This window comes from Muscardinus avellanarius, assembly GCF_963383645.1.
Source record: "Muscardinus avellanarius genome assembly, chromosome: 6".
Lineage (NCBI taxonomy): Eukaryota > Metazoa > Chordata > Mammalia > Rodentia > Gliridae > Muscardinus > Muscardinus avellanarius.
Genome location: NC_137791.1, coordinates 70,166,254 through 70,193,357, shown reverse-complemented (window position 1 = coordinate 70,193,357; position 27,104 = coordinate 70,166,254). Strand labels below are relative to the sequence as shown.

General features: G+C 42.7%; 1 protein-coding gene across 1 annotated transcript in view; it reads left to right on the top strand.

Moving 5' to 3' along the window:
- Positions 1 to 27,104, top strand: part of GPAT3 (glycerol-3-phosphate acyltransferase 3) — a gene marked incomplete at both ends in the record, with an annotated part of 85,192 nt that overhangs the window by 12,399 nt on the left and 45,689 nt on the right. The window contains one exon of the mRNA XM_080697744.1: positions 2,724 to 2,790. Within this exon, the coding sequence (XP_080553870.1) occupies positions 2,724 to 2,790 (67 nt within the window). The remainder of the gene's footprint in view (positions 1 to 2,723; positions 2,791 to 27,104) is intronic.

Here is a 27,104-nt window from a genome sequence, read left to right as displayed (position 1 = left end):
AAAAAAAAAAAAAAAAAAAAAGGACTGGGGGGGTTTTTATTTTTATTTTTTAAAAATAGGGCTGGGGGTGTAGCTCGGAGGTATAGTGCCCCTGGGTTCCATCCCCACTACTGAAAAAAAAAATATGTATATATATATTTATCATATCTTTGGTTTACTTATACATGATAATGGGTGCTAGAGCTTAAATGAGAAATTATGGAAATTAACCTTGACCTCAGATAAGAAAAGTTAGAAGTCCAGAGTTTGGAGGCTCCTGCACAGAGTCAGCAAAGAAGAAAGGAAGCAGCCAGATCAAGACTGAGTTTTACTGTCATTAGCAACCACTCTAGATTGGCTTTGTGATTTGATGCTGAGGGTCCTGGCGGGTTCCTGGGGCCCATCAAGCCACTCTCCTTGACCTCCATGCTTATGTCTTAGGTTACTTAGTCTGTCAATTACTTTTTTTATTTATTTGAGTTTCTTTTTTTTGCAGTACTAGGATTAAACCCAGGGTCATTCTACCTTTGAGCTATACCCCCAGCCCCATTTTTTATTTTGAAACAGGGTCTCACTAAGTTGCAGAGGGCCTCAGTAAGTAGCTGAGGCTGTCCACAATTCCATGATCCTCCTGTCTCAGCATCCCAAGTACTGGGGTTACAAGCAGGAACCACCGAACCTGCCAGACTGTAAAAACTTTTTTAATCTCTCTGGTTAACACACCTGTGTGAGCCTAGTAATAACTGAGGTTTTTGCTTTGACATATTAATGAATCTGTCTTTTGGTCTTTTCACAGGTGCTTATGTTCAGTTATAATAATTACAATGCGTTTTCCTTTTTCCTTTGTTCTTCTCAAATCAATCAGTTTAGACAGTGTGACCTTCAGTCCTGTAAATATTTCTCTTCCCCTCCCCTCCCCTCCCCTCCCCTCTCCTTCCTTCCTCCTCCCTCCCTTCCTTCTGTCCCTCCATCCATCCATCCGTGGAATGAACTCAGGGCCTTGTACTTGCTAGCCATGTGCTGTCAAACTGAACTAAATTACCAGCCCCTAATTGCTTATTTTTAAACTAAAAAATGGCATTTGGGTATTTTCTAGAATGCTGAGTTGAAACATTTTCTTGTGATTTTTAAACTATGATGTTAGAATGGTAAATGACCTTTGAAATGCTTGAGACATGTGTAAACTGAAAAACTTTTAAATCACATCTCAGTATATTTCTTTATATTCCTATGTACATTCAAAGCAAAGTTGGGAATTGTTTTCCCAGTTCTTAAATTCTCTCAAGCCTACAGATCCTCTCAGTTCTAACATTTCCCCTCTGCAGCTTAATTAAGGTTACTAACCAGGTGACCAGATGGTTTTCTTAGTGATTTCACTGATTCTTTCTGGCTTTTCCAGTCTGCACCGCTTCTTTTTGATGCCTTTTTGAATGTGTCCTACCTATACCTAAATGCCTAGTTTGTTATGAAAATAATCATTATACTTTGTGTCTAGTGTTTATTTATTTATTTATTTTGGTGGTACTGGGGGTGGAACCTTCTACCTCTGGGCTATACTCTCAGACCTTTTTTTTAAAATATATTTTATTTGGAAACAGGGTCTCACTAAGTTGCTGAGAGCCTCACTAAGTAGCTGAGGCTGGCTTTGAACCCGTGTGATCCTTCTGTCTTAGCCTCCCAAGCACGGGGATTACAAGCATGCGCCACCACCCCCGGCTCTCGTCCAAGGTTTACATTTTTGCATGTGTTATGCCATTCGATCCTGACAGCAACCTTGTGGGATGGGACCCTTTATCCTCATTTTATAATAAGAAAACTGAGGCCTAGAAGGAGTGTGCCGTTTCAAACCCAGACTCATTTGTGTGTGTGTGGTACTGGGGATGGAACCCAGGGAGCATTCTACCTCCAAGCTACACCCACAGTCTTATTTTTTATTCTTTATTTTGAAATAGGGTCTTAATGAGTTACAGAGGGCCTCATTTAGTAGTTGAGGCTGTCTGTGAACCACGATCCTCTGGTCTCAGCATCCCAAATGCTGGGATTACAAGCGTGTGCCACCACGCCCTGCTCCCAGACTCATTTTTTTTGGTTGGTGCTAGGGATGGGACCCAGTGTCTCTAACATGCTAGACAAGCACAATCTTATTAAGTTGCTGAGGGTCCGGCTAAGTTGCTGAAGCTGGCTATGAACCTGCACACCTCCTCTCTTAACCTCCCAAGTACTGGGCTTACAGGCCTGTGCCACCACATCTGGCTTCCAGGCCTCCATATTTTAAAAAATTTTTTATTGGTACATTGTAGTCAGATCTCTTAATAGGATGCGACATGGTGGAGACAGGACCTTCATGTTCTTGATGCTTTAACCCGTTCTCTGCCTGTCATACTTCCCAGCCTTTTCAAGGAGTTTTTTATTAGGCAGCGGTGTGTGCGAGAGGATTTAGGTTGGGTGAATATTGTCCTTTCCACATGTATGAGGGCACTGTCAGGGACTAGTATGAGCGCATTCTCAGGGCTTGTCATACCGCGTCATCAGAGATTCATTCCAAAAGCCCTACATGCTCGGGATGTGGCTCAGAGCCAGAGTGCATGCCTAGCATGTGTGAGGCCCTGGGCTCCATCCCCAACACTGAAGAAAACAAAAACGTCAAGACCGAATGTCTAATTTCACTTCGGTATAAGCATGATTTAAGTATTTACAGTGCATCTGAGGAAGAGTTTAAGTGAATACTTCTTGTTTCCCAACAGTGGGCCACGCTTAGAATTGAAAAAGGAGCCCCAAAGGAGTCGGTGCTTAAAAATTCAGCTTCTGTTGGTAAGTCTTTCCTTTCATTATAATTGTTAAAATATTCTGATAAGCTTAACCCAATTTGATCTTGAAATGCACAGAGAACAGTGCCTTTGATAGGCCTTGGGTCACTCATAATTCTGCCCTTAATGTGAAATAGCATCTGCTTTCGGTTTGATTATTTCATGAAGGTGGCAATATGTGTTAGTTCATCTATGTGATCTTACAAATAATTGTTTTACTTCACATTTGACAATGGCTACTGAGAGTTTTAAAGATGTAGCCAGTGATTAAAGGGAGGGGTCTGTATGAGTCCGCTGTTCCTCATTGTAATCAAATACCTGAGACAGACTACATAGGAAGAAAAGCTTATTTAGCCCACGGCTCTAGAGATCCAGGGGCGTGGCACTGGCGGGTCATCTCGACTCTAGGAAGAGCTCCTGGTGGATGGTAGAGCATGTGGGTGGACAGATCACATGGTGGGACAGGAGGCAGACAGTGACTCAGGGATCAGTCAGCCTTAAGCCTTTATAACAACTAAACCTTAATCCCTTCTGAGGCCGCACCCTCGGTTGACCGAGGACCATCCTGTAGACTCTGCCTCAAAAGGTCCACACCACTTCAGACTGCCTCACGGAGGACCAAGCCTTCCACACATGGAGCTTTGGGGAGACGCAGTTAAACCATATCCAAACCACAGCAGGGGCTAATTGGAGTACATAGGAGTTAAAAATTTATAACTGAGATTTGATTAGCACCTAATTCTAACCTCTAATTTGAGGTTCTCAAAATATGTTCTTCAAAATATGCTTTATTGAAGAAGGCTAACTGGTAATACTATATATGAAATAAATAACTCTTGCCTGGTGTGGTGACACACACCCCTGTAATCCCAGTACTTAGGAGGCTGAGACAGGAGGATTGCAAGTTTGAGGCCAGCCTCAGCAATTTAGTGAGACTCTCAACAACTTAGTAAGACAGTGTTTTAAAATAAAAAAAGGGCTGGGGTGTAGTTCGGAAGTAGAATACCCCTGGGTTCAATCCCCAGTGTATACAAACAAACAAACAACCCCCACAAAAAAAACAAACTTGTGGTTGGAGTTATAGCTTTGGGGTAGAGCATGTGCTTAGCATACGTAAAGCCTTAGGTTCAATCCCAGCCCAACAACAGCGAACTCTAGTGATATAAGTTTGGGAATCATGGCATATTATCCTTTTCTTTTGAGAACACTATTGCAACGTGATAATGTTTAAGAAAAAAGTCCTGTGATAAAAAGCATATTGAATTTTATTTAATGTAATGTCCTAAACTTGTTTGACCATGATACCTTTTTCTGTTACGATACCTATTAGTTTCTGGTAGAAGTAAACTAATGTATTAGCTGGGCCAACCAGTCTCTGTCTTTTTCTTTGCCCAAAGAAACAAATTTTTAGCCGGGCGTGTTGGCGCACGCTTGTAATCCCCGCGCTTGGGAGGCAGAGACAGGAGGATCGCGCTGGTTCCAAGCCAGCCGCGCTGGCTTAAGAGACCCTGTTTCCAAAGAAAAAAAAAAAGAAAAAAAATTTTTCACTTGGGTAAAAACTTTCGGAGGATTGCAGGTTCAAGGCTAGCCTCAGCACCTTAGTGAGACCCTGTTCCAGAATTTAAAAGGGCTGGGGGTTGGAGTTTGGAAGTAGAATGCCCCTGGGTTCAACTTCCAGCACCAACTAATCAACAAAAGAATTGTTGAAGACACTGGGCTTATAAAAGGGAAATGGAATTCTTTATCAGTGATGGCAAAGTGAGAAGGAAGAAATACATCTAGACTTAATTATGAGGCTAAGCTTGTATGTGTTTCAGAATTAACAGACTATTTTGTACCTAGTTGATTTAGGATTACGATTGATCAAACTTGCAGGCACTTCACTGGAAGTCATTTATCTTCTGGAGGCTTATCTAAAAGAAGTTATAAACTATTGTGAGTTTATTTTATTTTATTTATTTATTTTTTGGTAGTACTGGGAGCAGAATCCAGGGGCTTTTCTACCTCCGGGCTATACTCCCAGACCTTTTTTTATATTTTGTTTGGAAACAGGGTCTCACTAAGTTGCTGAGAGCCTCACTAAGTAGCTGAGGCTGGCTTCGAACCTGTACAATCCTCCTGTCTCAGCCTCCCAAGCGCGGGGATTACAAGCATGTGCCACCACGCCCGGCTCTATTGTGAGTTTAATAACAGTATTTGACGGATAAAATTTGAGTCTTTTTGTGTAATATTATATTCGAATGACAGAAGCAACTATTAGAGGTTCACAGCATGTACCTAATACTAAAGTATTATTGCCAGTAACCTTTTTTTTTTTTTAATGGGTCTGGGGATGGACTCCAGGGGCATTTGACCTCCGAGCTACACCCCCTGCCCTACTTTTTCTAATTCTTTTTTATTTTCAAACAGGGTCTCGCTAAGTTGTGGAAGGCCTCAACTAAGTAGCTGAGGCTGTCCACGAACCGCGATCCTCTGGTCTCAGCTTTCCCCGGAATGCTAGGATTACAAGCGTGCACCACCATGCCTCGCATTTTTATTCTTTATTTTGAAACTGGATCTCATTGAGTTGCAAAGGGTCTCACCAAGTAGCTGAGGCTGTCCTCGAACCGTGATCCTCCTGATTCTAGCTTTCTAAATGCTAGTATTACCTGCGTGCGCCACCATGCCCAGCTGTGGTCTTCTTTTTATTGCTAGAGGCCTTCTTTCAGATATAGCAGATCTACTAATTTCTTATTATTCTGGGATTATTTTAAAACGTGTCCTTATGATTTAAGGAAGGAACAAGCTTTCTTGCTGGTTTTCTTTTGTACTTGGTGAGACTGTGTTTTTACTGATCTTTAGTAAAATTTTGTGGCCCCTACGGATTGGAGTGATTGTGATACATGTCTTAGGCTATGATTTACAAGGGTCCAGGGGATCCAGGTGTGTTGGTACATATTTGTAATTCCAGTACCTGGGAGGCTGAGACAGGAGGATTCCAGGTTTGCTGCCAGCATCAATAACTTAGTGAGACCCTGTTTCCAAATAATAAAATAGGGCTTGGGTGTAGTTCAGAAGTAGAATGGCCCTGGGGTTTAATCCCCAGTACCACCAAGAAAAGAAAAAAAGATAGGGGAGGCAGATTTAGTGGCACCCTCCCAGGGATGTAATCCCAGGGAAGCTGAAACAGGAGGATAACAGGTCCAAGGCCAGCCTTAGCAATTTAGTGAGATCCTATTCCAAAATAAATAAAAAGGCCTGGAGGTAGAATGCCCCTGGGTGCAATCTCAGCCTTCCAAGTACTGGGATTACAGGCGTGTGCCACCACGCCTGGCTCATTTTTTTTTTTTTAACTCTACATGAAAGCAAAGACTTTATGGATACTTGTACCTGCTGGGTTTTTGTTACAATTGTCATACATCTGCCTTTCCTGTTTTTCTTTTTTCCATGGTACGTCCAGAAAGGAGTAAAAGTGAACAGGAGGAAAGAAACACAAATCAGGATTTATAGTAAGGCGGATACTTGTAAAATTTGCTTTCAGCTTGTAAAATTGGGGATTGACTCAGAGTTGCCGAGCACCCGTGGTATCTCATGTAGACAATGGGCGCCAAAGACGATGGTCTCTTGAGTAGACAGAATGTGACAGGCCCCTGTGATAAATACTAAAATAGTTGCATGAGCGGTGGACAGCGTGAGGGCTAATTTAAGCTCTGCTCTGTGCCGTGTTCATCTCTGTTAATCCCACAACTGTGCCTGCCGTGCACTCTGCTCCCATTCTGACTTGGCTAGCCAGGACTTACAGGGTGTGTGCCAAGTCCACAGCCTGGTGTTTGGAGTCATCGGAGAAGTAGTGTCACAATGTGAGACAGACTGACAGAGGGTGATGAAACACCACGCACTGGTGTGCTTGCCTGGTGCAATCTTCGGTCTTTGGGACATCATGCCACTGTACTCCAGCCAGGGATAGCACAAGTGAGTGTTGGACCAGTCGGTGTAGACCAGGGTCACGGGGCAGGCCCGGGAACCCAGGACTACGGCTGTGATTTCTGAGTGTCTCTGAATGATATAGTCCCCAAAGTAGATTTGGGGAAGCTGGGAGGCAGCGATTAGCTAGGCAGGGAAAATAGTTTTATTTTCTGCACGCACACACAAAATTCCACTTGCTGCTGTTTTACTTCACAAGCACCTATTTTGAAACACGTTTCTGGCCTTCCCCCCAAGTTAAGTGCCCCTTGAATTCCATTTCTTCTGTACTTATATTAAATAAGCCACCTGAAAGTTGGACCTAGGAAAGAAAATATTATCTTTGTGGTTAAATAGTCTTTTTTTTGTCGTTTCCTAGTAGATATTTGTTGAAAACTGTGATTTATTGAGCTTCAGGTACGATTATGAGTAAGATCTCTTTAAGAAGCTTTAGTATCGCATCTTCCTCCCCGATGGAAATAGATGTGTGCCACCGTGCCCAGCTCGTTTTGACATCTCAGAGCCACCAGCCTCACTTTTTGAGTACCTTGACTGATTTCCAGGATACTGTTCCAACATTACTGTCTGCGGTGGTGATTATAATCATAATTAACGTAATTATGTGATTTCAGTGACTCAGGAGGAATTTCATCATCACTGCATTAGAATAGTAAGCTACTTGAATGATGACCAACCCGAAGTCAACCTGCATGAATAAAGGCCTGCATTTGACCCGAGTGTGAGTCATAAACAGCACAAATACCGTGCATAGACCCACGCGCAGTCATTTTGGCCTTGCTCCCTGGAGTGTGTTGGTGGCCTGACTCAGCAGTGCTGGTGGTGGGAACTGCGTGCAGCCTCTGCACGTCCTCCTCCAGCAGGCACTACACGTGGAGATTTGGGGTCACATGGCCTGCTGTTAATTTAGCCCCCTTCTAATTTCTCCTCCACCTTGTACCCCCTGGCCCCTGGCCCCTGCCCCTTTGCCCAGCAGACACTCAGAATGGATGGAATGCTAAGGCAACACTTCGGTTGTTAAACCCGTTTGGAGAGAATCCAGGTTGTCTAGTAGTTCATTCTAATTATACTTTTGGAATTCTTTCCCTGGGGTATTTGTTCTAACCATTCTGATAACCTGAAATGCATGGGTTATAGCAGCATTAATCAAATCTTTATCTCACAGAAAGTGTGGGATAATATTTTAACAGAAATTCGAGGGTTGTTATTTTTCTGTACCTATTTTGGGAAAGCTGGTATTTATTTATTTATTTATTTATTTATTTATTTATTTATTTACTCTCTTATGTATTTATTTATTTTTGGTACTAGGGATTGAACCCAGGGACAGTCTACCTCTGAGCTATACCCCTGGCCCTTTTTATTTTGAAACAGAGTCTCACTAAGTTGCTGAGGCTGGGCTCAAACCTGGGATCCTCCTGTCTCAGCCTCCCAGGTGCTGGAATTGTAGGTATCCACCACTGCACCTGACATGAGAAAATGTTGTTTCTTTCTTTTTTTTTTTTTTTTTTTTTGGTAGTACTAGGGGTGGAACCTAGGGGCTTTCTACCTCTGGGCTATACTCCCAGACCTATTTTCTATTTTATTTGGAAAGGGGTCTCACCAAGTTGCTGAGAGCCTCACTAAGTACCTGAGGCTGGCTTTGAACCTGTGTGATCCTCCTGTCTCAGCCTACCAAGCGTGGGAATTACAAGCATGTGCCACTATGCCTGGCTGAAAGCGGTTTTTGATAGTCTGATTTTTGTTTGTTTTGTTTTTGAGTTGCTGGGGATTGAACCAAAGGCATTATGTATGGTAGGCAAGTGTTGTTTCACACAGCCGCACCCCTGCCCAGTAGTCTTTGTGTGTGTGTGTGTGTGTGGAACTGGGGATCTAATCCAGGGGTATTCTTCCTTTGAACTACACCCTCAGCCCTATTTTTTTATACTTTATCTTGAAATGGAGTCTCACTAAGTTGCAGAAGGCCTCACTAAGTAGTTGAGGCTGGCCATGAACCTGCGATCCTCCCAAGTACTGGGATTACAAGCATGTGCCACCATGCCTGGCCTCAGTAGTCTGGATTCTCTGAATATAAACCAATGCCTACTGGGCTCAGAGATATGAAGTACAGTGCCTTTAATGGGGTTATCTTATTGATAAGACTAGAACTTGTCTAATTAGAAAAATAATCTAGTTCTTAATTTTGGAAAGTGTGTCAGTCAGCTTTTTGTCACTATAACAAAACGCCTGAGGTATTCACCTTAATAAAGGGAGTGGGTTTAGAGGTTTCAGTCCACAGTTGTTTGGCCCTGTTGCTTTGGGCCATTGGTGGCATAACACAACTTAGTGTGAGAGTGTTATATGGCCAGGAAACAGAAAGACACACACACACACACACACACACACACACACACACACACACACACGAATCTCAGAATCCCCTTCAAGCGCAAGCATGCATTGACCTGACTTCCTTCTACTAGGTCTCACCTCCTAAAGGTCCCACTACCTCCTGTGCTGTGTGCTGGCGACCAAGCCCTTAGCACAGGAGCCTTTGGACGCATTCCAGGTCGAGTTCTTCACTTTCAAGGCCAAATGTCTACATTCTTGTACTAGTCTGTCTTTCTTGGTGAATATTGTGCCTGCTGCTTCTGCTGCTGATACCTATTTCCAGATATACATGAAAGTAGATAGTCTAATTCAGACACAAAATACATGTGGTTATTAGACTTTTCCCAATAACTACAATCCTATTGTCCCTTTAAGAAACTTAAAATCTTTAACAAGATTAAAATCAAGCTTAATATAATCTAATGTACAGTCCATGTTTAGATTCCCTTAATAATCTCAAAATGTTTTTACATTTGATTTGTTTGAATTGGCACAAAATGTTGACTTTTTAAACATTGCTTTAACTGGAAATATGGAAGTCTGTATGGATCCAGTGATACAGTTTTGTTCTTAGAACAAAAAATTACTTAATATCAAATGATTCTGAAAAAATTTACTAGTCACCGTACATTTCTATGCATACTTTTTTTTGGTACTGTGGATTGAACCCACGGATATTCTACGCACAGCCCTTTTTAATTTTTATTAAAATGTTTAATTTTAATTTTTTATTAAAAATTTTTATTTTAATAAATAAACTAGATCTTGCTGAATTGCAGAGGGTCTTACTAAGTTGCTCAGGCTGGCCTTGAGCCTGAGATCCTCCTGTCTCAGCCTCCTGAGTACTAGGATTATACATGTGTGCCACTGCACCCAAACATGTTAATATAGCTTTGTAGAAGGCAAAGGTTTGATTCTCTTGCTTACCTGGTTGTTTGAAAACCATCATTAGCCGGGCGTGGTGGCGCACGCTTGTAATCCCCGCGCTCAGGAGGCGGAGACAGGAGGATCGCACAGGCTGGTTTAAGAGACCCTGTTTCCCCCCCAAAATAAAAAAGTATAAAATAGGTCTGGGTGGGAGTACAATAAATAAATAAATAAATAAATAAATAAATAAATAAATAAAATATACTACCTCAGGGGCTGGAGGTGGGGTTCGTGGTAGAGTACTTGCCTAGAATGTGTGAGGCTTGAGTTCCATAATAAGCATCACAAAAAAAGAAAGGAAAAAGTTAAAAGTTACTTCCAAAAATGGATGCTATTTTTATGTAAATATGTGTAGATTAGTATAAAATCTGTGTGGAAATGACCTAAGGCAGAAGAGTGGTTATTTTCTAAGAGGAAGAGGTGACAAGATGAGCTTTAACTATCTGTATTTTTTTTTTTCTCTAAAAACTCCTGTGGGGCATGGTGGTGCTCACTTGTAATCCTAGCACTCAGAGGCTGAGACCAGAGGGTCGCGGTTCAAGGCCAGCCTCAGCTACTCAGTAAGGTCCTTTGCAACTCAATGAGACCCTTTTTCAGAATTAAGAATAAAATAGGGCTAGAGGTGTAACTCAGAGGTAGAATGCCTCTGGGTTCCATCCCCAGTACCACAAAAAAAATAAATAAAATAAATAAAATAAAAATAAATAAATAAAATACTCCTATAATCCTAGTACATGGGAAGCTAAGACATGAGTGGATTGCAGGTTCAAGGCCAGCCTTAGCAATTTAGACCCCCAGCAACTTAGCAAGACCTTGTTTCAAAATTAAGAAAATTAAGAAAGGACCCGAGGGGGGGGTAGTTTGGAGCTTGAATATTCCTGGGTTCAATTCCTAGTACCAGTAAGTAAGTAAAAGTAATAAGTAGCCGGGCGTGGTGGTGCACGCTTGTAATCCCAGCTCTTGGGAGGCTGAGACAGGTGGATCGCACAGGTTCGAATACAGCCTCAGCAATTTAGTGAGACCCTGTTTCCAAATAAAGTATAAAATAGGTCTGGGAATTAGCCCAGAGGTAGAAAAGCCCCTGGGTTCTACCCCCAGTACCACCAAAATAAATAAATAAATAAAAATAATAAATAAATGTCTAAAGCAAATATGACAATGGATTGGATATCTTTTAAAACTCATATATTTTGGTTAAACATATTTAACCATAAACAATTTAAAACTTAACCAAAGCCGGGCGTGGTGGCGCACACTTGTAATCCCAGCATTTGGGAGGCTGAGACTGGAGGATCGCGGTTCGCGGACAGCCTCAGCTACTTAGTGAGGCCCTCTGCAACTCAGTGAGACCCGGTTTCAAAATAAAGAATAAAAAATGGGCAGGGGGTGTGGCTCAGAGGTCAAATGCCTCTGGGTTCCATTCTCAGACCCGCAATAAAATAAATAAAGAAAGAAATAAAACTTAACCAAATAAAATGCAGCTAGAAATTTTAATATGACAAATAGAGCTAGTTTTCTTTTTATTTATTTATTTATTTTTATGGTACTGGGGATTTAACCCAGGGGCATTCTACCTTTGAGTAACACCCCTAGCCCTATTTTTTATTCTTTATATTGAAACAAGGTGTCACTGTTGCAAAGGCTCTCACTAAGTAGCTGAGGCTGTCCTCCAACTGTGATTCTCCTGTTTCAGCCTCCCAAATGCTGGGATTATAAGCATTACCACCACGCCCGGCTTATTTATTTCTTTATATATTTATATATATATATATTTTTTTCTGGTACTTGGCATAGACTCTAGGAGCATTCTGCTTCTGAGCTACACCCTCAGCCTATTTTATTTTTATAATGTGTGTGTGTGTGTGTGTGTGTGTGTGTGTGTGTGTGTGTGTGTGGTGATGGAAACCAGGGGCCTTCTACCTCCAGGCTACATCCCCAAACCTATTTTATTTTTTAACTTGGAAACAGAGTCTCTGAGAGCCTCACTAAGTAGCTGAGGCTGGCTTCGAACCTGCAATCCTCCTGACTCAGCCTCCTGAGTACTGACTGGGATTACAAGTGTGCACCACCACACCTGGCTGGAGCTAGTTTTATGTGAATGAAAGATTGGTGCCTCTCTCCAGTGTGATTTGATGCCTGTCCTCTCTAAAACACACCTTTATTCTGCCTGAGCGGTGCTTGGAATCTAAAGCTAAGGAACAAAGGAGTTGTTAATAGAAACGTTACCTCTTAGAACTGGGCTCTCCCGCCTCAGCACTGCAGACATTTTGGACTAGATAATTCTTGGTCTTGGGAAGCAGCATTCCTGACCTCTCCCACTACTAGACAGTTGTAGCACACTCCCATTGTGACAACCAACAGCGTGTGCAGGCATTGCCAAATGTTCCCTGGGGGAAAATCCTCTTTTTCTAACCCACCTTTCACCCAGTTGAAAACTATGGCTCTTTTTTTCTTTTGGTACTGAGGATTGAATCCAGGGGTATTCTACCTCTAGGTTATACCTCCACTCCTTATTTTTAATTTTGAAGCCAGATCTCACTAAGTTGCTGAGGTTACTTCCCCGAGTTGCTGAGGCTGGCCTTGAACCTGTGATCCTCCTGTCACAGTCTCCTAAGTACTGGGATTACTGAGATTATAAACGTGCACCACCATGCCCGGTTTAGCTGCCACTCTCAGAACAATGCATTCATCCATTGATACCCACTATGATCAGCATGATTGATTCTTGTTTTGAAGCAGGACTTGATTTCTAGCTTTTGGTGGCTGGTTTGGGCATGGATGGAATGACAGGTAAGGTGTGGGTGGAGGAGTGGCAGGTAATGCTTGATAGTACCCACAAGGCATGTTCCTTAAGGAAAGGTAAAGGCAGGTGAAAGAATCTTTCAAACTTCACCTCATGATCCTACGAGAATGGACTGTCTGTGTCTAGGTCACATGCTTTTCTCTAAAGGGCTCACTTTGCTGGGCGTGGTGGAGAACGTTTGTAATCCCAGCGCTTGGGAGGCTGAGATAGGAGGATTGCACAGGTTCAAAGCCAGCCTCAGCTACTAAGTGAGGCTTTCAGCAACTTAGTGAGACCCTGTTTCCAAATAAAGTATAAAAATAGGCCTGCGAATATAGTCCCGAGGTAGAAAAGCCCCTGGGTTCCACTCCCAGTAAGTACCACAAAAATAAATAAATAAATAAATAAATAAATAAATAAACAAATGGCTTATTTTTTTAAGTGCATTACATCCAGGCGTGGTGGTGCATGTTTATAATCTCAGTACTTGAGAGGCTGAGAAAGGAGGATTGCAGGTTCACAGCTACCTGCAGGTTCTTAGTGAGGCTAACAGCAACTAAGTGAGACCCTGTTTCAATAGAAAAATAAAAAAATCGGAGCTGGGAATGGTGGTTCATGCTTATATTACCAGCATTTGGAAGGCTGAAACAGGAGGATCGCGGTTCACAGACAGCCTCAGCTACTTAGGCCGTTTGCAACTCAGTGAGACCCTGTTTCAAAATGAAGAATAAAAATTAGGGTGGGGGGTTATAGCTCGGAGGCAGAATGAATCTGGATTCCAACCCTAGCACCATTAAAAAAGAAAATGGGCCTGGAGTATAGCTCGGAGGCAGAATGCCCCTGGGTTCAATCCCTAGTACCACATAAACACAAAAAATAAAAATTGAAAAAATAAAGTGGATTACAGACTTATGTGACTCTGCTTGTTATGGGCTAAATGTCTGTGCCCTCCTCCCCCTCAATTGGTGTTTGAAATCCCACCTGGGCATAGTGGTGCACAACTATAACCATAGTATGTGGGAGGCTAAGACAGGAAGATCTCAGGTTTGAAGTCAGCCTCTCTCTCTCTCTCTCTCTCTCTCTCTCTCTCTCTCTATATATATATATATATATATATATATATATATATAATTTTTTTTTAGTACTGGGTATTGAACCCACGGGCATTCTATTTCTAAGCTATACCCCAGCTCGATTTTTTAATTCTTTATTTTGAAACAAGGTCTCATTAAGTAGATGAGGCTGGCTGGGAACCTTCAACCCTCCTGTCTCAGCCTCCCAAGTACTGGGGTTACAAGTGTGTGCCACTACGCCCGGCTTCAGCCTCAACATCTTAGTGAGACCTTCAGCAACTTAGTGAGATCCCATTTCACAATTTCTACTCCCAACATGATGGTATTAATTAAGTGGTGGGTCTTTGGAGGGGGAAATAAGGCATGTAAGTAGAACCCTAAAGAAGAATAAATAGAGACTCCAGTTTTCTAGCCCCAAGACAAGGACATCATGAATCCTTGGAACTGTGACAGAGAAGTGTCTAGTATTTATAAGCTTCCCAGTCTATGATTTAAGAGCCTGCGCTAAAGCTCTGAGGGTAGTGAGGCCTGACCAATGATAAGTAAACAGGTAGAGTAGTGTGGCTCAGTTGGAAAGAAGAGGTGAAAGGTCAGATCGGATTAATGGCGGCGTGACAGCTGGATTTGGATGGGAAGAAAGTAAAGTAAGCCCTAAGCTTAGAAAGATAGACTCTGGTGCTAAAAGCCCGTTGAGGAAGGCCATGAAATGTACTCTGTGTTGTTTAGCTTAACCTTTCATTAGCAGTGACAAAGTCGACGGCATGCCCTCTGCCCTGCTCTTATTTTCAGTGAAATTAGTTTTTTTTTTTTTCCCTAAAAAAATGTGATTACTGCAAGCGGGTTTTAAACCTTTTGTCCATAATGGAGAGCATTTAAAATTAGAAGCCCCAAACTGGTGTTTCTTCTCTGTGTCCTGCTAAGTTGTTGGGTAAATGGATTTTTTCCACCCAGCTTGCTATGAGTCAGGGAGTAACGGTGAGAACGGAATCTGAAGCTGCCTCCTGGGCCTGGCAGCAGCACAACTCGGAGAACTGGCTTAGTCTTCAGATGCGTATTTCCTGGCTTTTGGTAGCTATAAACGGTCATGCTTGGCTGTCTTTCCAGTGTGGGTCAAACTGTGATTAAATTCATGCATCCTTTTTCCCCCTGTCACTTCTTTTATTTCTGATGCAGAATCTAGGTAGTTGGGTAATGCGTCCCTTGATCTAGGTAGTTGGGTAATGCGTCCCTCGCAGGGATGGCTGGAGATGTGGGGGTTGTAATAGGGCCGTGAATTTCCCTCTGTTCTTGTCTCTCCAAAAGAAAGATTTCATCTGGAGGACAGAGATGGGGTAGGCATTAAAAAGATTCCACAGGAGGGCCACAGAGCTGGTTAGTCCAAAGTGGAGGAAGGGAGAGAAAGCGGGCCAAAAAAGGTATTCACCTGCCACATGGTGGGCTTTTTGTGACACCTAGAAATTCCACCCCTTTTTATGTATAGCAATTTGGGTTTTTCACCGTGCCTTAGTGCTACTGTGCAGGATTGTATCATGTGGGAAATCTAAAGCTGCAGTGTAAAAGACTGGATGGAAGTCTCTGGCCACAGCTGGGTGAGGCAATTCCTGTGCTTCCTTTGGGGAAGGCTTCTCTCTGTCCTCTTTTCCTGCCCTGTTTATTTCCTGTGTAGCTATCAAACAGGGGGTGACTTAGCGCCCTCAGTTTTGGTTCTGTAACATGGCTCGAAAGCAGGCCTGGTCACTTGATTATTATGCAGGATGTGTTCCCAGTTCCCAGGAGAGGCTTGCTCCTCCTGTTCCTGGAAAGTGTAGGACAACCACACAAGACCCCACTCCAAGCATCAGAAACAGGAAGCTGCAAAACTTGCCTCGGTCTCAAAGGGGGCGGCAAAGGTTAAGAACATTTAAGGCTAATAAACAGTGCCTTACCAGTTTTTAGATGAACACTCCTTAAGTGATTAGCTTGCCTGTGTGCTGAGCCAAGCAGGGACCTGGAGACAGATGCAGAAGGCAGGCAGACACGCTGAGCTTTATCCTGTTTTCAGTGACCTGTTGGTTATCTGCATGACTAGGTCAAGAGTCAGTGCTTTTAGCAAAAGCACTTCTCTAAGTCCCTGTTATAAACCCACTATTGTTACTACGACTGCTTCTACCACTACTACTGATCACCATTTGCTGGACAGTGACCCCGCTGGGCAGCATTATTTACAGGAAAGCAGCCTTTTTAGTTCTCATTTTTCGGATGCAGAAACTGGGTAAGGAAGTTTAAGTAACCTGACCCAGATCACGATCCTAGTGAAGTGCAGATTAAAAGAAGTACAAGTTTGACGTCTGCAACACACCCTTTTCCTGGCACTTTGATCCTAAAACCCACAGGATCTCCCCGAAGTATCAAGGGTCTTTTTGCATGCTCATGAGATGACAGGTGGCTGGGGGCTCCAGGATAGCTGCAGGTGGGGCTAATTACCGGGTGGGGGGAGGGGGGGACCAACTAGGTGACTAGGAAGTTGGATTTTTTTAGCCCCCACCCCCAAAGAGAGGGACTAAAGGTTGAGCTGATCCCTAGCGCCTAATGATTTAATCAGTCTTGTAATGAAACCCCAGAGGCCAGGGTTCAGCGGGAGCTTTCAGGTTGCCAAACATCCAGGTGCTGGAGGGAGGCTTACCCTACTGCATGGGGACAGAGGTGCCTGAGCCCGGGACCTTTCTGAACCTTGCCCTGTGTGCGTCTTCATCTGCTGTTTACATGTACTCAGCAGTAGTAAGTAGAGTATTTTCCCCGATACTCTGTGATTCATTCTAGCAAATTATTGAATGTGAGGAAGGGATTGTGGGACTCCTCAACTTCTAAGTGTTGGGTCAAAACTACCAGAGGCCCTAATTTGAGATTAGCACCGAAGAGGGGGCAGATTTATGGGATTTAGCTCTTAATTTTTGGATCTGATCCTGGTAGAGAGTGTTAGAATTGAATTATAGGACACCTAGCTGGAGAGGGAGCAAGTGGTTTGCATGGAGAAGCCCCACACATCTGGGGGTCACAGAAGTGTTCTGTGTTGTATAGAAGATATAGTAGAAAATGATTTCCCCTCCATTATAAGATCTCTTATCAGGAAAACTCATAACAGCACAAGCTCAAATCACCAAGAATTTTGAAGAAAGGAATCTAATAAAAATATTTAGCATTGCAATTGAAGACACCACACATAGCTGCCAAACCACGAGGGTCAGCATTTTAATTAAATTGGTGGCTCATTTGACAGTGGGGTTATATGAATATTTCTGTGTTGTATAATTTCTTATTTAATGAAATTAGTTATGTTTAAATTAACAGAGTTAATGTGGACTATCATACAAATATGAGTCAACACTCTACTGAGTGGGCCGTATGAGGTGGTACACACCTGTAATTTTAACTACTCTGGAGGTTGAGACCAGAGGACCCAAGTTGGAAGCCAGTTTGAGCAAATTATCAAGATCCTATTTTATTTTATTTTTTATTTTTTTTGGTGGTACTGGAGTTCCTGGAAGCCCTTCTACCTCCGGGCTACACTCCCAGACCTATTTTATATTTTTGAAACAGGGTCTCTTACGCCAGCGCTGCTGGCTTCGAACCTGCGAGATCCTCCTGTCTCCGCCTCCCAAGCGCGGGGATTACAAGCGTGCGCCACCACGCCCGGCTTCAAGATCCTATTTTTAAAAAAATACGGTAGCCAGGCATGCTGGCACATCCTGTAATCCTAGTACTTGAGAAGCTGAGACAGTGAGATCACAGGCTCGAGGCTAATCTCAGTAATTTAGCAAGACTCTCAACAACCTAGTGAGACCCTGTTTTATAACTAACTAACTAAATAAATAGGGCTGGAGGTATAGTCTAGAGGTAGAATGCCCCTGGGCCCAAGTCTCAGTACCAAAATAATAATAATAATAATAATATAAAAATAAAAAGGGCTGGGGATGAAACTCAGTGATGGAGTACAGGAAAACAACAACAAAAGCCCACGGTTATTTAAGTGGAGCTCTGCCTGCTATATTCTCAATGCTTGCTGGTTTCCTTGGTGTTGTGTGACAATAGCGTCCACAACCCATTCTCCCACCCTCCATGAATACCCCTCAGAATACGCAGTTCCATAATTAATGTTTATATTTGAAGTTAAAATCTTCCCATTTTATTTTATTTTATTTTATTTTATTTTATTGTGATACTGGGGATGGAACCCAGGAACATTCTACCTCCAAGCTACACTCCAGCCCTATATTTAATTTTAATTAATTAATTTACGCTGTTGGGGATTGAACCCGGGGGTCTTCTACCTTCGAGCTATACCTCCAGCTCTATTTTTTATTCCTTATTTTGGAACAGGGTCTCACTGAGTTGCAAAGGGCCTCACAAAGCAGCTGAGGAACTACGATCTTCCTGTCTCAGCCTCCCTAATGCTGGGATTACAAGCATGCTTCATCACACCTAGCTTTATTCTTTATTTTGAAACGAGGTCTCACTAAGATGCAGAGGGTCTCACTATGTAACTGAGGCTGACAACGAACCTCAGTCCTCCTGTTTCAGCCTCCCAAATACTGGGATTATAAGCATGTGCCACCACGCCCAACAAAATCTTCCCATTTTATAATCAGCACTGATTATTTTAAAAGTTTTAGGAAATCTATATATAATGACCCAAAGGAGAGTAGGTTTACTCATCTGCCTTTTTCTCTCTTTTGGTACTGGAGTTGAACCCAGAGACATTCTACCTCTGAGCTATACCCAGCCCATTATATTTTGGAACAGATTTTTGCTAGGTTGGTGAGAGTCTCACTACATTACTGAGGCTGGCCTCAAATCTGTGATCCTCCCGTTTCACTCTTCCAAACATTGAGATTATAGGTGTGTGCCTTGGTCCCCAGCTTCATCTGTCTTTTCTGAGAGAAAGTACAAAAGGACATTAATCCCATTCATGAGGGCTCCACCTTGGTGACTAATCACCCCGAAAAACCCTATCTTCAAATACCATCAGATTAGGGATTGGGTTTCAATTTGTGAATTTTGGAGGAATTTCAAACATTCAGTCTATCAGTACTTATAACTCAGTCTTGGTAACCCAGGGACATGAGCAGAAATTAGAATAAGTGGGGCACATTAGTGTACCCCTGTTACCCCAGTAGTTGATTGTAGGTTCGAGGTCAGTCTCAGCAATTTAGTGCTACTCTGTCTCAAAATAGAAACTAAAAAAGGGTTGGGGGTATAGTTCAGAGGTAGAATGCTCCTGGGTTCATTCTCTAGCACCAAAACAAAAGCCTGGCGTGGTGGCACACACTTGTAATCCCAGCATTTGGGAGGCTGAGACAGGAGGATGGCTGTTTGCAGACAGCCTCAGCTACTTTGCAGCTCAGTGAGACTCTGTTTCAAAATAAAGAATAAAAAATAGGGCTGGGGGTGTAGCTCGGAGGTAGAATGGTAGAATACCCCCGGGTTCCATCCTCAATACTGATAATAATAATAATAATAATAATAATAATAATAATAATAAAGAAATTACTCAGAATAAAAGGGAGGCAAATTATTCAATTATAGTTATGTAAACTATGAAGAATGAGTATAGAAGATACCTTTATTTCAGTAAAACTTTAGATTCTATCCTAATCCCAAATAACAGGGTCAACCAGTCCATTCACCATCACCCTGGCAGATATGGCCAATGGATGAAGTCTTTGTCACTGACCAGGATGTGGCCTCAGACACCTCCTAACACAGCTAGCAGACAGCTGCTCAGCACCAGGATTTGGAGCTGACCTTCCTGGTGAAGCCCCACACCAGCATGCTCTGAAGAGTAGGTGGTGGTTCTCGCACTGCAAATCCACAGCATAAACTGAATAGGGTTTGGCATGGATTTAGTTTTATTGTATGAGGTTATATTTCGAGCTTGATATAATAGAAAGGATAATGTAGTTGACTGAATGCTGTGTGTGTGTGGAGTACTAGGGATTGAACCCAGGGACATTCTACCTCTGAGCTACAGACCCATCCTTTTTTATTTATTTTTTGTTTTAGAAACAGGATCTCCCTAGATTGCTGAGAGTCTCACTACATTGTTAAAGTTGTCTTTGAACCTGTGATCCTCCTGTCTTAGCCTCCCAAGTACTGGGATTATAGGCATGCACCACCACACCTGGCTTGATTGAATGCTTTTAAATTACTCAGGGTTATTTATTTTTTCATTGTGGTGTTGGGGATGGAACCCAGGGGCATTCTACCTCTGAGCTATACTCCCCAACCCTGTTGTTTTTTATTCTTTTTTTGTGTGTGTTTGTGTGGTATTGGGGGTGGAACCCAGAGGCTTTCTACCTTCGGGCTGTACTCCTAGACCTATTTTATTTTATTTTTTTGTTTGTTTGTTTGGAAACAGGGTCTCACTAAGTAGCTGAGGCTGGCTTCGAATCTGTGCTATCCTTCTGTCTCAGCCTCCCACATGCGGGGATTACAAGTGTGCACCACCACGCCCATCTATTCTTTATTTTGAAACAGGGTCTCACTAAGTTGAAGAGAGTCTCACTAAGTAGCTGAGGCTGGCCACGAACCTGTGATCCTCCTGTCTCAGCCTCCCAAATACTGGGATTACAAGTGTGCACCACAATGCTTGACAAATTACTTAGGGCTTAAAACAACATAGGAAACAGGAACTGAATTTAAAGTAATCTTAGAGCCAGGTGGAATGGTAAAGGACAGTTTCAGAAATTAATGAGACTCTCTTTAACCTAGAGAGATCCAATTTCAAAAATAAATAGGGCTGGGGCTGTAGTTCCGAGGTAGAATGCCCCTGAGTTCACCTAGTAACACACACACAAATAAAAAATAGGGCTGGGGCGGGGGTGGCTTAGAGGTAGAATACCCCTGGATTCATTCCTTAGTACCACAAAAAATAATCTTGGGGATTAAGGGTGTAACTCAGTGGTAGAGTGTGTGCTTAGCATGGTCAAGAACCTGGGTTCCATCCCCAGCATCACAAATAAATAAATAAATAAATAAATAAAAATTAAAAGTTATCTTGATGAATGAGCCATCAGAAAGGGATTACATTCAGGATTGATTGCCCAAAGATGATATTCTAAGATGAGACAGAAAACCTTTTTCTCTACATTATAGAAAAGACTTGCCACAAATAGAATGATAGACAACCAGCAGGGAAAAACAATGCAAAACTAGAACCTGAAGATGCTGCCACGGCCAACACAGCCATGATGTTCAAACCCCAGGGCGAGCTGGTTGAATGATCAGTGTTTCCCCGTGTCTTCTGTGTTTCTAGATGAAGTGTTGTACTGTGGGAGGTGGGCATGTCCTCATGGAACTCCTAGCCTGTTGAGTTATCATCAGCATCTATGTGACAGTGAGAACCAACCAACGTGAATGCTATTGAATTTCACAGACATATAAATAACGATTAGTTTGGGGAAGAAAATTCTTCCTTTTTTTGGTACTGGGGATTGAACCTAGGAACATTCTATTTCTCAGCTATGCCCCAGCCCTTTTTATTTATTATTTTGAAGTGGTGTCTTGCTGTCCTGGAACCTGCAGTCCTTCTGCCTTAGCCTCCCAAGTACTAGGAATACAAGTGTGTACCACCATTTTTGACAGAGGAAGAAAATTCTTTTTTATTAAATATTTATTTATTTATTTATATATTTATTTATTGTGGTACTGGGGATTAAACCCAGGGGCATTCTACCTCTGAACTACATCCCCAGCCCTATTTTTTATTTTGAAACAGGGTCTCACTAAGTTGCAAAGGGCCTAAGTAGTAGCTGAGGCTGTCGGCGAACATCAATCCTCCTGTCTTAGCCTCCCAAATGCTGGGATTACAAGTATGTGCCACCACACCCAGCTAAGAAAATTCTTAAATGTAGCATGAGAGGAATCATTTTGGATGAGGAACCATAGAGAATGCTTCTTTTTTTATTTATTTATTTATTTGGTGGCACCAGGGATTGAACCCAGGGCATTATACCTACAAGCTAAACCCTGAGCTCTATTTTTTTTTTTTATTATTATTATTCTTTAGTTTGAAACAAGGTCTCACTAATCCTCAATAAGTAGCTGAGGCAGTCTGCAAACCCAGATCGTCCTGTTTCAGCCTCCCAAGTACTGGGATTACAATTGTGTGCAACCATGGCCGGCTGAGGATGTATCTTGTGGATAGACTGGTATTGAACTTATGGTGTGGAGATAGATTGAATTAAATAAAGTGAGAAGATTTTCTGAAGGAATAGCTTAATTGGCAGTGGGAGTGTGCTAGTCTATAGAGGAGGGACAAAGTAAGTAAGGTTGTCCAAGACGATTAGCTCAGGGAGGCCTTCAAAACAAAGTGGCTTGGATTTGATGGAAGGCACAGACAATTCAGGTTCATGGTTTATATTAAGGGTGGTAAAGAGGAAATCCTGAATCCTGTAAAATGACTTAATAGGGTCACAAAGTCTGTGAAGGCTGCTTATCAAATTTAGAAAAGAAAAAAGAAGGATGACTCATATTAAAGTCAGTTATAGTTGGGGGTGGTGACTACGGCCTCAGCTACTATGCGGGAGGTTGGGCCAGGAGGAGCCCTTGAGTTCATGAGTTCAAGATCAGTCTGGGCAACAGTGACATCCCATCTCAAAGGAAAATCAAATTGTTAATTATTAGAAGGAGGAAGTCAACCCACTTTCCTTCATATCTGTAAAAGAGGTCACAAAAGGATAGGTGTAAATTGAAATAAAATAATTCAGTTGTATGTAAGAAAAAATTTCTCATCACTCAAAAATGATCAGAAAACTGGACCAGGCTAGTAGATGGAGTGCTTAGAGAGGAGTTTTACAAATAGGATAGACAGTGGAGGGCTGTGTGTGTGTGTGTGTGTGTGTGTGTGTGGTAACTGGGGATTGAACCAAGAAACATTCTACCTCTGAGCTACCTCCAGCCGCCATCATTATTATTATTATTATTATTATTATTATTATTATTATTTGCGGGTCTGGGGATGGGACCCAGGGGCATTTGACCTCTGAGTTACACTCTCTGCCCTATTTTTTATTCTTTATTTTTGCAACAGGGTCTCACTAAGTTGTGGAGGGCCTCACTAAGTAGCCGAGTCTGTCTGCAAACCACGATCCTCTGGTCTCAGCCTCCAGAACGCTGGGATTACAAGCATGTGCCACCGTGCCCAGATGATGATGATGATGATGATGATGATGATGATGATGATGATGATGATTAGCAGCAGTAGTAGTATTGTTATTGTTTAAGCCAGGCTTGGTGGCCATGCTTGTAATCCCAGCATTTGGGAGGCTGAGACAGGAGGATTGAGGTTCAAGGACAGTTTCAGCTACTAGTGAGGCCCTTGGCAACTCACTGAAACCCTGTTTCAAAATAAAGAATAAAGCTGGGTGTGGTGGCGCACACTTGTAATCCCCACGCTTGGGAGGCTGAGACAGGAGGATCACACAGGTTCGAAGCCAGCCTCAGCTATTTAGTGAGGCTCTCAGCAACTTAGTGAGACCCTGTTTCCAAATAAAGTATAAAATAGGTCTGGGAGTGTAGCCTGGAGGTAGAAAGCCTCTGGGTTCCACCCCTAGTACCACCAAAAAAAAAAAAAGAAGAATAAAAAAAAATAGGGCTAGGGGTATAGCTCGGAGGCACCCAGTAGGCAAAAAAAGAAAGAAAGAAAGAAAGAAAGAAAGAAAGAAAGAAAGAAAGAAAGAGGGTCTTGCTAGGTTGCTGAGTGTCTTGCTGAATTGCTGAGGGTATTGAACCTGCAATTCCTGCCTCAGACTCCCAAATACTAGGATTTTAGGCATGGTGAGAATTGCTGGGAACTTGGTTTTCCAGCTTTTTCTCCATGAAGCCCTGTTTTCTCCAGAGCTTGGGCTGTCTGAAAACCACTTTGATCACCTAGAATATTCAGTTTCCAAAGGTTCCCTTCAGGAGAAAACCAGTAGAGCCTTGCTCCTCCTGTGATTTTTGGGGACAGCTGATGAGCAAGATTGGGATGTGATGTTTGGCGCTGGGATGGACTGGTTGCCTTCTAGCTTCCCTGGCGTTGAGTGCTGGGCAGCCTGTTCCTGCCTACTTGACTAGGAAAATAGGAATGGACCTCCTTGCAGCATGAGGATGCAGAGACAAAAACATTTTGGGGTGGGATACTTCCTCCCTTCCTCCCTTTCTTTCTCCCTTCCTCCCCACCCTCTTTCTTTCTTTCTTCTTTCTTTCTTTCTTTCTTTCTTTCTTTCTTTCTTTCTTTCTTTCTTTCTTTCTTTCTTGGGGATGGATCCCATGGGCATTCTACCTCTGAGCTACACCCCCAGCCCTAGGGTTTTTTTAGTCTTTTAAATTTTTTTTAAACTTTTTTTTTTTGTGTGTGTGTGTGGTACTGGGGTTCCTGGAAGCCTTTCTACCTTCTGGCTACACTCCCAGACCTATTTTTACATTTTTATTTGGAAACAGGGTCTCCTAAGCCAGCGCATGCGGCTGGCTTCGAACCTGCGTGATCCTCCTGTCTCTGCCTCCCAAGCGCGGGATTACAAGCCTGTGCCACCATGCCCGGCCGTCTTTTAATTTTTTAATTAAAAAAATTTTTTTGTGGTACTGGGATGGAACCCAGGGGCTTTCTACCCCCGGGCTATACTTCCAGACCTATTTTATATTTTATTTGGAAACAGGGTCTCACTGAGTTGCTGAGAGCCTAAGTAGTTGAGGTTGGCTTCGAACCTGGGCAATCCTCCTGTCTCAGCCTCCCAAGCTCTGGGATTATAAGCATACGCCACCACGCCCGGCTTAGTTTTTTTTAATTTTTGAAACAGGATCTCACTGAGTTGTGAAGGGCCTCACTAAGTAGCTGAGGCTGTCCACTAACTACTATCCTCAGATCTTCACCTCCCAAAGGCTGGGATTACAAGTATGTATCAACACACCAGGCCAGACCTTTCATATTTAAATATGCGGGACAACTGCATTATATGCGGAGAACAGCAAGTTGGAGGAATATTGGCTGCAGGCCTATATGAAAAGTTAGCATATTTCGGAGCTGCTGCGTCTATGTAGAAAATGATATAACAAGCATTTGGACTCTTTACTTTTGCCTGCAAATGTCTGATGGGTGGCTCAAAGCAGGATCAAACACTTGGCATCTCTGTCCTCATTCTGCTTCTGTCTCCTGTGCTCCGAGGTATCCCGGAACAACAGGTCTGATAGATAAATGCTTTGTGAAGAGTCAAAACTGCCCCCCAGGCTACAGCAACTTTCTTAATCATGACAAGTCCCTGCCAACCAATCCTGAGGTAACGATACATCAGGTCACGCCTGGCAAGATCACCTGTTCTGGCAGCTGTATGAAGCCTCCAGCCATGAAAACCAAAAGCCCCTCCGAGACGGGGCTGAGGACGTGGGCGAAGACTTGCTCTGCTTATCTTCCCAGCATCGCTACACTGATTTTTATGGTTTTCATCATTACTGTTTCTATTTGGTTTTTGGAGCGAATGGTCAGGCCTGATATGTTGGATTCCCGGAGTCAGGCCTCTGGCCTAGGGCTCCAGTAACAGTGACTTTCTTTAAGTTATTAGAAAAAGCAGGATCATGGGTAGTAACGGTATCCCTTTATGACTAGTGTTCTAGGCTGTGTGTGTGTGTGTGTGTGTGTGTGTGTGTGTTTTGCTGGGGGTTGAAGCCAGGCCCTTGAGCATGCTTCTGTACCACTGAGCTACATCCCCAGCCCTCTATTGGTTAGAGTGAAAGGAAGAAATTGATAATGAATTTCAGAGATCCATCCCTGTTTAAAACAGAAGAGATTAAGACTGAACAAAGAGTGCAGGTTTTTTTTTTTGTTGTTTGTTTGTTTGTTTGTTTGTGTGTGTGTGTGGTACTGGGGGTGAAACCCAGGGGCTTTTCTAACTTGGGACTATACTCCCAGACCTATTTTATACTTTATTTGGAAACAGGGTCTCACTAAATTGCTGAGAACCTCACTAAGTAGCTGAGGCTGGCTTTGAACCTGTGTGATCCTCCTGTCTCAGCAGGTTTTGGCTATCTGTAATTAATAATATCCACCTTCATGGTAGAACATGTAAAGTACTTATAGTCTTTGCAAAGGACAAGTGCCTGTTTTTCTCTTCCAAACCTAGTGTATCACTTATGTCCCTCCTGTCTCTGCAATGAGGTTGACACGAACCTACTCAAAGAAGTTAACTTTCTTATTTTCACTGACTCAAAAAATTAAAAAGGGCTGTAATATATAGCTCAGATGTAGAATGTCACTGGGTTCAATCTCCAGTTTTTTAAAAAAGTGTATCTGGTCACAGTATGCTGCAAGAAACTGTCCACCAAAATTGGAGTTAAGTCGGGCATGGTAGTGCACACTTGTAATCCCAGTACGTGGGAATCTGACACAGGTGGATGGCAGGTTCAAGGCCAACGTTAGCAAATGAGACTCTTAGCAACCTAGTGAGACCCTGTTTCAAAACAAAAATAAAATGGGGCTAAGGGGTGTAGCTCAGAGGTGGGATGCCCCTGGATTCCATCTTCAGTGTGTGTGTGTGTGTGTGTGTGTGTGTGTGTGTGTGTGTGTGTGATATACAAATTAGAATTAGAATATTTGCAGTTTATCTTTATACTTGAGACTAGTTTACTATTTACCTATCTGCCTTCTTTCTCAACTTAAAGATTTGTTAAAATTCCACATAAAAAAGTCTGGTTCAGCCGGGCCTGGTGGTGCACGCTCGTCATCCCAGCGCTTGGGAGGCTGAGACAGGAGGAGCCCGGAGGTAGAAAAGCCCCCGGGTTCCACCCCTAGGACCACACACACAAAAAGTCTGGTTCTAGTGTTTATTGGTTGGTTGGGGGTGGACATGTTAAGTTTTGTTTGTTTGTTTCCACAAGATTATTTCATATGCGTGAGTAGTTCTTATTAGTGTTCACCAGCATTAGGAAAGTGCTGTGTCTTTTGTTTCTTTGCGGTGCTGGGGACTGAACCCAAGGTCATTATGCTTCTGAGCTATATTCCCAGATCTATTTTATTTTTTGTGGTACTAGTGATTGAATACAGGGGCATTCTACCTCTGAGTTACACCCCTAGCCCCATCTCATCTTTTATTTTATTATTTATTTATTTATTTTTGCAGTAGTACTAGGGATGGAACCCAGGGGCATTCCACCTCCGAGCTACACCCCCAGTCCTACTTTTTATTCTTTGTTTTAAAA